Raw genomic sequence first — 12,726 nt, forward strand, 5'->3', positions numbered from 1 at the left:
ACGGGCTTAACGGGGGATCCGGAGCCCTCCCCGGGCTATACGGGGAAACAGGGGCCCTCCCCGGGCTTAACTGGGGAACAGGAAACAAAAAAAATTCAAAAACACAGAAGTTCAACATGGGGAAAGGACGCCGCTTACTTTCAGTTTTGGTCCGGTATTCTGTCACAGGTGCACTGCTGAGCGGACTGAAAAGCAAGGAACGAAGAGAGACGAGGAGTACATCAATCCAAATGGGTTTAATTAATACAAAGGAACACTCACGCAATAAGACCAATTTTCAACGTCGCTTTTTGGGCTAAAAGAAGTCCATGACGGGCCGACTTGATTTAGCCCAAAAAACGACGTCCAAATGACGTCTGGTGCTGGGTGGGAACGTTCTCTCAAAGTTATTGGAGCAAATTCGAGCTCGTCAGCGAGCGCATCGTCTCTTTCTGCAGCATCACGTCTGCCCATTGTCTGATCTCGTTCTGAAGTCTCGCGAAGGTCGCACGAGAAACAGAAGCTGCGTTTCAGGCAATCGCCATTTTGGATCTATCACCGCGTTGTTGCTAAAATGCAAGCAGTCTTATTTTGAGCCAACATGACGTCAGTTTCTCCATAGTCCTGTATGAGTTTCATCTTCCCTCCCATCCCGTCTCCTAACGATGGCGTCCGGCGGTGCAGATAGCAGGGTCTCCTGCGGGAGAGATTTGAGTTGTGTTCCCGAAGTGGCGGATACCCTCGCTGCGGTCGCCAAATTAGGGTAAGCAAAGAGAGCTTTTGGCGCAGTAAACAGTCAAATTATATCAGCGTTGTGGCTAAATGAAGTGAAGTGTGCTCAGTTTGAAGCTGGCTCGGCTAGGTCGCTGCACGTGATGCACATGAGTATTTGCTAGCTGTTAGCGGCTTCTTCAGATTTGCTTTTAACTCACACATGAGTCTGCACACCAGTTTTGGGCAATAACATACAGCTTTCTTTTGAAACCTTTAAAATACCTGCAGAATAGGTGTTTATCATTTTTACTGGTTCGTTTTAGTATTTAATTGATGTTTTTGAATTGATTCATTCAGTCTTATTGATGAGAAATGTTCGTTTTCCAGCACAAAAATTGTTACAGAAGTATTACATCTGTTCAGTTATTATTCAAAGTGGAGGTGATTAGACATGCATGCATTATAATTATTCTGACCTCATTGACTGATGGGATTGTGAGCCTGATGGGAAAGGCTGATCATTTGACATCTGAATAATCTAACATTAATCTGAATCATAGTATTATAAATTATTTATCACTGTGGTTACACACTTTTGTAATGCCAAACAAGCTTGGTGTTTCTGAAATATGTACTGATGTACTTTATTGATTCCTAAGCAGATATCAATAAAGTCTAAGACAAAATTGCAAGACCCTTCCGTTTTGATGACATTGATGAATTTTGGCATTTATTTTAAACGTGTATAACAACTAATATCTGTTTCCTTTGTGTGCTCTGTTTGTCTAAATCCATATCATTCTGTCCAGTAGCTTTGATTTCCTGTGCATGCCGCTGTTCCACCCGCGGTTCCGACGGGAGTATGAACTGGACCCTGCTAAGTCACGACCCGGAGCCCAAACACGCTCTGACCTGCTGTTATGTGGCAGAGGTGAGATATAAGAAACTCTGTGCATATTAATATTCACTCATCCAATACTGTGAATTGAGGAAAAAAAAAGTTTTTGAGGTTTTAAAGCTCTTAAAGTAATCATGTCATTAGAAAATTTTCTTGATCTATTTTAGTGATACATCAGTGTACTTTGAAAAAATATTCTAACTGTAAGAACTCAAAAACATCCTACCTAGTCCAAAAAGACCTTTTGTTGAAGCAAAACATCTGCATCTTTCTGATTTCAGATAGAAAAAAAACTACTAATACATGGCAGCCCTACGTTTGGACATCTGTAATGGCTATTTGGTATTCAGAAACTTGAGAGTGCTTCTTTTTTTTTTTTTTTAATTTAGAGGAAATTATGTAGATAATATTGATCCTGAGAAAAGAAGAATTAATGATAACAGTAAAATGTTGTAAAGTCACATTTCACATTCAAAGACAGACTTAAAAGCAGTCTATTACATTTTAAGGGTCAGAAAGAGAGTGGAAAGTGGTTATGAAATCTAAATCACGACTATTTTTGCCACAAAAACCTTAACTAGCTTTTAAACGATCCTCAGGGGACAAAATCAAATGATTAAAGATTGTATGATAAGACCTCTGATGGCAGTTCCTTATTAAATTCCTTTTTTTTTCTTTTTTTTTTATTAAAGATTGGATAGCTAACTTGTTCTCCATTTTCTTTATCCATGATACTCTGTGCAATTACATTTACAAAATTACATACACTTAAATGTTGCGATTGTATCTTTGTAATAATAAGATGTCCATTCTTATTAGATTGGAACACACTTATCGTGGGAAAGCTGTCACCCTGGATTGAGACAGACTCAGAGCTGACCACAGAACGCAGGAATTCAGAAGAAGTATGTTCATAATGTCTTATTTTTTAATTAACTATATTTTTGAGGTCCTTTTTTTCTCTTCTAAATATATTCCTTGTCTAATCTGATATTATTAATTTGCTGTAACTTATTGTTGTGTCAGAAATAATGCATACACGTGCACAATATCTTGACCGTTTTGGGTTTTTGATAAGGGCTTCTTCAAACAGCAGTGTCATTGTAGCTGTAATCAAGTCTCGGATGCAAACGAGGGCCATTTATAGGAGATCTGCCCAACAAAGAGGAAGCCGAGCAGATTTGTTGTTTATTTTGATGTGATCACTCCTTCTAATGTGTTTTGTGCCCTTGCTGCAGGCGCTGGTACAGGAGCTCAATTTCTGTGCTTATCTGGGGCTGCCAGCTTTCATGATCCCCCTAAGGGGTCCGCACTGTGCCAACCTGGCTCGAATCCTGCTTAACCACATCCACACAGGACACCACTCTTGCATGGTAATGGAAATCTGTAGCATAGAATGAAAACAAATATGCTCAGAACACACCATTATTTGTTTATGTATACACCCTGGGCCTATCATTTACACATAATCTTCATTCCTGCTGCTTCCATTTCTTTTCTTTCTTTCTTTTTCGCTGATGGAATTTTAATTAGTGGTGTGAGTAGACTGTTTATCATTTTAATTTGCTGTCCAACTATAATTTAAAATAATACTGTATGCATTATCCTTAAAGATGACATGATCTGATCCTTTTGCAATATTTATTAGGCTGTCATTTTAACGCATTAATGTGCTTAATTATATTTCAAAATAATGTATTTTCACAAAAATATTAAACTTCACAACTATTTTCAACATTGATAGTAAGTAATGTTTTTGAGCAGCAAATCAGCATATTAGAATGATTTCAGAAGGATTGTGTGACACTGAAAACTCAGCTTTGCTGTCACAAAAAAATATAATATAAAATAATTTATATTATAATTATAATAATTTATAATTATATTTCACAATATTGCTGTTTTACTGTATTTTGTATTAAATAAATGCACCCTTTGTCAGAGATTTCTTTCAAAATCATTGCAAAAATCTTACTGACCCAAAAACCTTTAAGTGGTAGTGTACTCTATCATGCTGGCTTATTAGAAAGTAAGTTATTAAAAGCATTTGTACAAAATACAAAGACACAACCTCTGTTCCAATAAGGGCACGGTTTAAACTCAATTATAATGCAAAGCCACGTGTAATGGATCAGTGTGCAAGCAGAAACAAATCCATTTGTTTTTTCTCAGTTGGCTGCTCTTTTATTGGTTGTAATGCTGCTTTCTTTGTTGATTAGGAATTAATTAGTTCAATGTTGGTTTGTTTTTAATTACATAGTTTTGGATACGCGTTCCACTGTTAGCTCCCGAGGACACGCGTGAAGATCTCATCGAGAACGAGTCATCTAAACAAATGGATGATGGCAGCAATGATGAGAAGACCTGGGCATGGTGAGAGAGCTGAAACAAAGCCATTTGTTCAATTAAATAAAGATATTAAATATCTAATTAAAACGTCCCATTAAGGATAAATGTGAGTGTGTTTTTTTTCTCTCCTAGTCCATATTTGGGTCTGCTGTGTGATTAAATCACTCAACTGCATGGAGAATAAAGCAATCTTTGGCCTCTGTTCATTTCATTTCCTTTTTTCTCTTCAGGTGGCACTCATTCAGAACACTCTGTGACTATAACAAGAGGATTTGCCTTGGTAAGAGCAAAAAAAACTCAAAAGTGAAGTGCTTATAATTGCCTATTAAAAATTAAGTGGTGAATACTAACAGTTTTCTGGGGGGTTTTTTCTTCTTTGTGAAGCTATTGAAATCGGAGAAGACCTGCCATCTGACACGTTAATCGACAAGTGGCTTGGAGAACCAATCAAAGCAGCCATTCTCCCCACCAGCATTTTTCTAACCAATAAAAAAGGGTTTCCGGTCCTTTCAAAAGCCCACCAGCGAGTCATCTTTCACCTCTTCAAGGTAAATGTTACCAATATTATGTCACATTCATTCTATTCAGGAAGGTTATCTAACATTCTAGGGTCTCCTTAGCTGGAGGCTCAGTTTATTTTCACAGGGGCAAACCGCCACAGTGAGAAAGACTTGCGCTCGTACCTGCAGTATCTGGAGTACCTCAACCAAAACCGTCCAGCACCTAATGCCTATGAGCTCTTCGCCAAAGGCTATGAAGATTACCTTCAGTCACCACTGCAGGTCTGACTGTCAAAGGATAAACATTTTGCCTAGTGAGTTTTTCAGCACATTATTGATTCTTTTGGTTTCAATTATGCTAATGGAATGCCTAATTGTTTTATCAGCCTTTAATGGACAATTTGGAATCACAGACGTATGAAGTTTTCGAAAAGGATCCCATCAAATATTCTCAGTACCAACAGGTGAGATAAAATAATTTGGTAATGGAAAGCAGAATCTATCATCATTTGGTCACCAGTTATTTATTCTCATTAGTGATGTTTGTTGCATAATTATGCAGTAGCTCATATTAAATGATGAAATGGGCAAAAAGGGGTAACTGTTTTGAACAGTAAGATTTTTAATATTTTAATGCTCTCCAAACCTGCATTTATTTGATCCAAAGTACAGCAAAAACAGTACAATTTTGAAATATTTTTACTATTTAAAATAACTGTTTTCTATTTGAATATAGAAAATGCTGAAAATTTAGCTTTGAACACAGGAATAAATTACAATTTTAAATATATTCTAATAGAAAGCAGTTATTTTAAATAGTACAAATATTTCACAGTATTACTGCTTTTGCTGTACTTTGGATCAAATAAATGCTGGCTTGGTGAGCAGTAGAGACTTCTTTAAAAAAACATAAAAAATCTTACTGTTCAAAAACTTTTGACTGGTATAATGTACATTTATTCATTTAGCAATAAATGTTTTCTTCGTAATAAATTTGGGTCCGTAAGGAAATACCCTAGCAAACGCATAGAAATGTGTTAAAAACACTTAAGCAAATGTTTGAGCACCTTAGCATTCATATCCATTACTGTTCAACAGCTTGGGGTTAGTAAGATTTGTTTTCCACAAAAGAAATTAACTTTTATTCATCAAGGACGCATTAAATTGGTCAAAGGTGACAGTGAAGACTTGCATTGTACAAAAAATTCTGTTCTATTCTGTACTTTCAATTAATTGAAGGATTCTGAAAAAAAATACCAGTTTCCACAAAAAAAATTATAACCGACACAACCTTGATAATAAGAAATATTTCTTTAGCACCACATCATTGGAAGACTGGATTTCAGTATTCATCTTTGCTGTCACATAAATAAATTACATTTTAAAATATAAAACAGTTCTTTACATTGTAATAATATTTCACAATATTGCAGTTTTAGCTGTTATTTTTATCAAATAAGTGCATCTTACTGACTCCTAACTGGTGAACGGTAGAGTAGCAACACCCATCACTGTAGTGAAGGAAAGGCACCACTTGAGAAAAAAAGAAGTTGTGAATTGTCTTTCCCAACAGGCTGTATATAGATGTCTACTAGACAGAGTTCCTGAAGAACAGATGGAAACCACTGTGCAGTAAGTGACTTCACATACTTCCAGGTGTCCCATTGTCAGTTCTTAATGAACTAGAAATTTCAGAGATATGCTGGTTGCTTGGCAGACTATGTCAACACTGAGATTTCTTTTCAGGGTTTTGATGGTACTAGGTGCAGGGCGTGGTCCACTGGTAAATGCCTCACTTCGTGCTGCAAAACAGGCTAAGAGGAAACTGCGTGTGTATGCCGTCGAGAAGAACACAAATGCTGTTGTCACGTAAGTAACGTAATGTTAAAGTGTGCATTTTTTTCCCCTCCTCCTTTTTTCCCCCTTCTCTTGATAATACAATACTGTAATTGATGATTTGTAATGTCTCTTATGCTCATCAAAATACAGTAGAAATTGTGTGAAGTATTTTTACAATTTAAAAACACTTTTCTATTTTAATATATTTGAAAAAGTAATTTATTAATGTGATGAAAGTGCTATATTTTCAGTAGCCATTGCTCCAGTCTTCAGTGTCACATGATCCTTAAGAAAGCAATCCTAATATGCTGATTTGGTGCACAAGAAACATTTCATATTATTATCTTCGTAATAATTTTCTTCCATTGAAAACTGTTGTGCTTATTTATTCAGGATTCATTGATGAATGAATAGAATAGCAGTAGAAACAACAGCATTTATTTGAAATATAAATCTTTTGTAAAAAAAAATATTTTATTAATATTTTAATAATTTCTTTAAACTTTTAAAGAGTATATGAATACATATTTTTTTGTTTGTTTTAAACAGTTTACTTTCAGATTACTTCTTTTAAAACATTTTAAACTCCATTAAACTTTTTACAAAAGTAAATGTGATGCTTTAAAGGTGCTTTAAAGGAAAAGTGTGTAATTTGTTTTCAGATGTGTTAATTTGATTTCAAGTGTAATAATTTATGTAAATGTATGCAGTCCTTTGGTGTTCCCCTGTCTTTCTCAGGCTGGAGAACTGGAAATTTGAGGAGTGGGGTGATCAGGTGACTGTTGTATCATGTGACATGAGGGAATGGACTGCTCCAGAGAAAGCAGATATCATTGTGAGCGAGCTTTTAGGGTCATTCGGAGACAATGAGCTTTCACCCGAGTGCCTTGATGGAGCGCAGCACTTCCTCAAAGGTTTGATATGAAATCATCTTTGTCTTTTAAAATTCTATGATTTTTGATTTGCCCTGTTTTACATCTTTTGATCCACTCCTGGATGTTTGTTTTCTCTTAGATGATGGCATAAGCATTCCCTGCTCTTACACGTCTTTCCTGGCTCCACTGTCCTCCTCTAAACTATATAATGAAGTGCGTGGGTGTCGAGAGCGAGACAAAGACCCCGAGTGCCATTTTGAGACACCATATGTTGTCAGACTACACAACTTCCACCAACTTGCAGACCCCAAACCCTGCTTCACCTTCGTACATCCCACCACAGGTACAGGATCATGCAGAGACAGACAAACAGATGCAGTAAGACCATATATATAGTCCAAAAATCGTTCCTTGAATTTTTTTTTGTAACTCTTTCTATGAAGCCAATAACTCTTGATCTTTACCCTGTGCAGATATGAATAATAACCGGTATCAATGTCTACGGTTCTTCATTGGATGTAATTCAGTGCTTCACGGCTTTGCTGGATATTTTGAGGCCACACTCTACAAAGATGTCACGCTCAGTAAGTCTTTTTGTAGTAGCAGCGTAGTGGCACACAATGTCAGTTTAAAGGCTGTTTCACAATGTAAGGCTTGCATTGTTCATGAATTTCTGGGTTACCACATTGAGTGTATTCTGTAATAATGACCACAAATTGGCATGGTTATCAGGAGAGGGCAATTAAAAATCATTTATATAATAAGGAAAACGATTTCATTTCTATCCAAATAGAATCAAATGCATCAAACTGTAGATACAGAGTGTTATTGTGTCAAATTTACAGGACAAAAGTGCAGTTTGTGTCTGTTGCTCTAGTGACAAATAAATATCTCTTTCTTCGTGCTTGCAGGTATAAAACCTGAAACACACTCTCCTGGGATGTTCTCCTGGTTCCCCATTCTATTCCCTTTGAAAGTAAGTTCAGTTCTTTTTTGTACCCCTCTTTCCATTAAACACATATTATTGGACTGTCCCGCTTTTAATGCAAGTATACAAGCTCACTTATGGATTGGTTTAATAATATTAAGAAGAAAACGTTTTATCATTTTTAGCATATGTAAATGTAAAACACCTTGTGTAATTTTAAATGCTCTATCTTTGTTTTGGTTTGTTTTTTATTGTTATTGTATTTCTGTAACTCTTGTATTTGTGTAAATCTGCTTTTGCCGTGAAGATGCCTCAGATGCTGGCATGGAATTAAAATCTGTACTACTACTATATTTTTGTACTGAAACACAAGCATACACTACATTTTGTTCAACAAGGTCGAATTAATCAAAAGTGACATACTTTTACATTGCTACAAAAACATCTATTTCAAATCAATGCTGTTCTTTGAACTTTCTATTAATTGTAGAATCCTGGAAAAATTATCTTGGTTTCCACCAAAATATTAAGCAGAACAGCTGCTTTTCAACACTGATAATAATTAGCAATGTTTCTTGAGCAGCAAATCAACATATTAGAATGATATCTGAAGACTGACACTGAAGACTAGAGAAATGGCTGTTGAAAATTCAGGTTTTCCATGACTGAAATCAATTACAATTTATAAAAATTTTAATTAATGTATAAATGGAAAACTGTTGTTTTAAATTGTTTTAGCCATTTTACTGTTGTTGTTCTGTATTTTTGATCAAATAAATACAGCTCTGATGACCTTACGATATTTATTAAAAAACGAAAACAAAAATGTATTGTTTATAATAGTAGCTCCTCCACCTGATGTTTTTTTTTTTATTGAAGTATACATACAACTAAAATTTACTTGTGCATTTTTCACTTAGTGCATTTTTCACTTAGCCCATCCCATTGCATTCTGAAAATCCCTTCTCATTGAGTGCTAGTGTACTTCGTTATAGCTGTCAGCTTATCTTTATATTTGACTTTTTTTTATCTCAGTATATGACTGTTATCCATCACTCAATGCACGCACTTTCTTGTAATACCATTTGGTGTGAACTTCTGCCATGGACATAAATACAGTTAGCACTTTCAGTTTGAAAGGACCCAGCTAAGCACTGTCAGAGCGTGGCAGTTTATTGACTCCACAGTTAATGCGCTGAAGTGTACAGCCACGTTGGGAGTGTAATCCTAACACCTTTTTTCCCCTCTCTCTCTCTCTCTCTCGCTCTCTCTCCCCATAAAGCAGCCGATCCCGCTGTCCTGTGGCGATAACGTGAGCGTGAGGTTCTGGAGGTGTAACAATGGAAAGAAGGTCTGGTATGAATGGGCTGTGACTGAGCCTATATGCTCCGCCATTCACAACCCTTCTGGGCGCTCTTACACCATCGGCCTGTAGCAAGCTGACATCTACTGAGACATGGGGTTACACTGACTTTTGTTTTGTTGTTGTTGTTGTTTTTTTTATAAACAATCTGGTTTTCAATCAAGCGGCAGGTTTAAATATCTTGTTTCAAGGGTTCAATTACACTCAAGGAGATTGTTCACCATGACAGCTATGTATCTTTGGCCATTTCTGTAATGTTCATGAGGATGGAAATTAAAACAGCACTTACGAGGTATCCTTTAAAGCAATGCGCGATGTCCTGGTGCTCTTTCTTAGTTCAAACTCTTCTGATATTTCAAAAATATATTAATAACACAAAAGCTGTTATTTTTTTGAATACTATTGTTTCTAGAACTGATTAAGTGAGTCCAACAGTCTATTTTATCACTCTACATAATACATCATAATACAATTCCCAGTTGTCCACCAGTGCCCTGCAAAGCCCCGTTGTGAGAATAATCATAGTATGATGTCCCCAGTCAGGCCATGTTAGAAAACATATCCCATACTTTTATAGTTTTTTTTTCCTGATTAAAAAAATGTATTGTCATATAACATGAATAAAAAAGGTACAAAATTGTGATCTTCCTCTCTGATAAATTTTATAAAATGTCCCAAGACAAACTCGCTCCATTTCATAAATCTATGTCGCAATATACAGGTAATGATGACCATGACATTTAAAAATAAAATACATATTGATATTGTATTATTACACATAAATAATTCAGTGGCCAATAGAGCCAAAAAAATAACAATTTGAATTAGATTTTTTTTGCACAATTTTATTTTTTTCAATTTGAATTATTGTAGATCATGATCATGACATACTAAAATCAAAATTAGATGTTAAACAGTCAGAATTATGGCATGAAAAGTGAAAATTGGCTTTTTATGACAGTTGACTTTTCGATGTCCTTTGTCATAATTTTTACTTTTTGTCATAATTATTTCTAGTTGACACTTCATAATAGGTGGCAGTATTGCACCTTAACACTCATTTTGTGTCCAGGAAGTGCTTATTAACATGAAATATTTCTTTTTGTGTCCTATTGTACACTTACGTGTGATTCATTGGCCAAAAAAGAGAAAACAAAATAAAGTTAAAGAATCCTTTTGAATTAGTTTTTTTTATAGATATTGTGATAACATTATAGTGAATTATTGTAATGATTATTATGAGATAATCAAAATCATAATTGACCCAAGTCAAAATTATGGTATAAAAAGACAATTATGACATAAAAAGTGAAATCGACAAATTCTACTTTCTATGACTACGTTTTGTTAATTTTTGTTATAATTTTGACCTTTTATCTCAATGTTTTTATATCTCATGATTTAGACTTTTTATCTTACAATTATGACTTATTTAATACTCCATATGAATCGTGAAATCTGATATCATGACAGCCGTAGTTGAAACAGTGTTGCTGTGTGGGGCTGGTCAGGATGCTCAAACAGCCACAGTGTTCACATGAATATTTGAATGCTGAATAAATTACATAAAATTTACATAAACATCAAATTGTTTTAGGCAAAGAACAGTCACATTAGCTATTAAATGTATTTCAGAGAGAAGTAATTTGTAGCTAAACAATTATAGGCAGGGAAACCATCAGCACTGATTTTGCTTTCTTTGTTTACTCATGAACACTCATTAACAGAGCGCAGCGTTAACGTGTTTGCCAAGACATCTAAACATATTCGTTAGCATCATGCAGGGAATATTCACAAATATCCATTCAAGCACCATTGATTGTGATCCTTGTCTTCTTGGTGAGCAACTTTGGAAGACACTAGAGAAGGCACTTGCTTTGTCTAATTGAATTATGAATGTAATTTGCATCTGTGACTTCTCTTAATTTTATTCAGTTATTCTTTAACACTAATTTCTTTGGAGTTAAATTGTACAAGTCATTGCATCATTGTTTAGGTTATTGTTAAAAATGTGCCAGTCTGAGGAGGTCGGCTTCCTCAGCTGAGTTTTGGTTTCTTCTACTTAGAACTACTTAGAACATCTTAGGGAGTTTCTTCATTGGCACTGATGCCTTTGGCAGCTCACGTAATGTGCATGTAAGACATTATTGTGTGTAAATCAGCTTTGGAATAGTATGCATTGTGAAAAGCACTATACAAATAAATAAAAATTTAGCTTTAGGGAAAAGCTTATTGATTTGCATGGCTGGCTGAGCTGAAGCTTTGTTCTTTGGCCAGAGAGCTCATTTTTGTCATGTGGCCCCTAGCAAACCCAATTCTGGCCCTTTGAAGTGCTGAAAAAATTTGTTACAGCCCCATTATGCATGTATATGTCTGTCCGTCTATATTTACAAATCAGTGTTTAGATCATAATTTATCACAGCCTTCCAAGTATTATATAAAAAAACTTTTAGCCTATATGGTGGCCCATTTCTGCCACATGAGAAAAAAAACATGCATTGGTAAAGCCATAATTATGACGTACTAAGTCATTGACATAGAAAGTCATAATTATGACAAAAAGTTAAAATTGAGAAGTGTTAATAGCTATGTTTCCATCCACCTATTTTTACGCGCATTTTGGAATATCGCATTAAAAAAACGCTGGATAGAAATGCCAAGATGCACATAAATTCTAAGAATGTGCATAAAACACTTATGCACACAATTAAAGTAGGATACACTTTTTTTATGCGAAAAGAAAAAATGCGAATAAAATACGATGGAAACACATTTACCAAATAAATTCCACCATGCGCATCAAACAAAGTCATGTGACTTTGCATGATGGGACGGGATAACTTGACTAACCAGTGGAGCGATCTCTTTGCACAGCATCTGAAATGTTGTTTTGGTTGTTCTGAAATGCCTGAGCAAAGTCTGCCATCAAAGTATTTCGATAGAAATGCCAAGATGCACATAACTTCTAAGAATGTGCATAAAACACTTACGCACACAATTAAAGTAGGATACACTTTTTTATGCGAAAAGAAAAAATGCGAATAAAATACGATGGAAACACATTTACCAAATAAATTCCACCATGCGCATCAAACAAAGTCATGTGACTTTGCATGATGGGACGGGATAACTTGACTAACCAGTGGAGCGATCTCTTTGCACAGCATCTGAAATGTTGTTTTGGTTGTTCTGAAATGCCTGAGCAAAGTCTGCCATCAAAGTATTTCTATATAATTGTCTTAAACGACTGCATTCCCAAACAGCAGGCATCCATCTTCGAA

At 35.4% G+C, this 12,726-nt stretch overlaps 1 protein-coding gene across 1 annotated transcript; it reads left to right on the top strand.

The window, feature by feature from the left end:
• Positions 1 to 420: 420 nt before the first annotated feature.
• LOC107668985 (protein arginine N-methyltransferase 5-like) lies at positions 421 to 9,579 on the top strand. The gene is made up of 16 exons (XM_016461068.1): positions 421 to 742; positions 1,506 to 1,624; positions 2,411 to 2,496; positions 2,830 to 2,964; positions 3,852 to 3,964; positions 4,171 to 4,220; positions 4,325 to 4,488; positions 4,561 to 4,722; positions 4,827 to 4,904; positions 6,014 to 6,072; positions 6,187 to 6,309; positions 7,018 to 7,193; positions 7,294 to 7,497; positions 7,628 to 7,738; positions 8,066 to 8,130; positions 9,365 to 9,579. Exons 1-16 carry the CDS (start codon positions 645 to 647, stop codon positions 9,515 to 9,517), a joined length of 1,896 nt encoding a protein of 631 aa, XP_016316554.1. The 5' UTR covers positions 421 to 644; the 3' UTR covers positions 9,518 to 9,579.
• Positions 9,580 to 12,726: the final 3,147 nt, after the last annotated feature.

This window comes from Sinocyclocheilus anshuiensis, unplaced genomic scaffold (genome assembly GCF_001515605.1).
Source record: "Sinocyclocheilus anshuiensis isolate Anshui unplaced genomic scaffold, SAMN03320099.WGS_v1.1 scaffold4, whole genome shotgun sequence".
Classification (NCBI taxonomy): Eukaryota; Metazoa; Chordata; class Actinopteri; order Cypriniformes; family Cyprinidae; genus Sinocyclocheilus; species Sinocyclocheilus anshuiensis.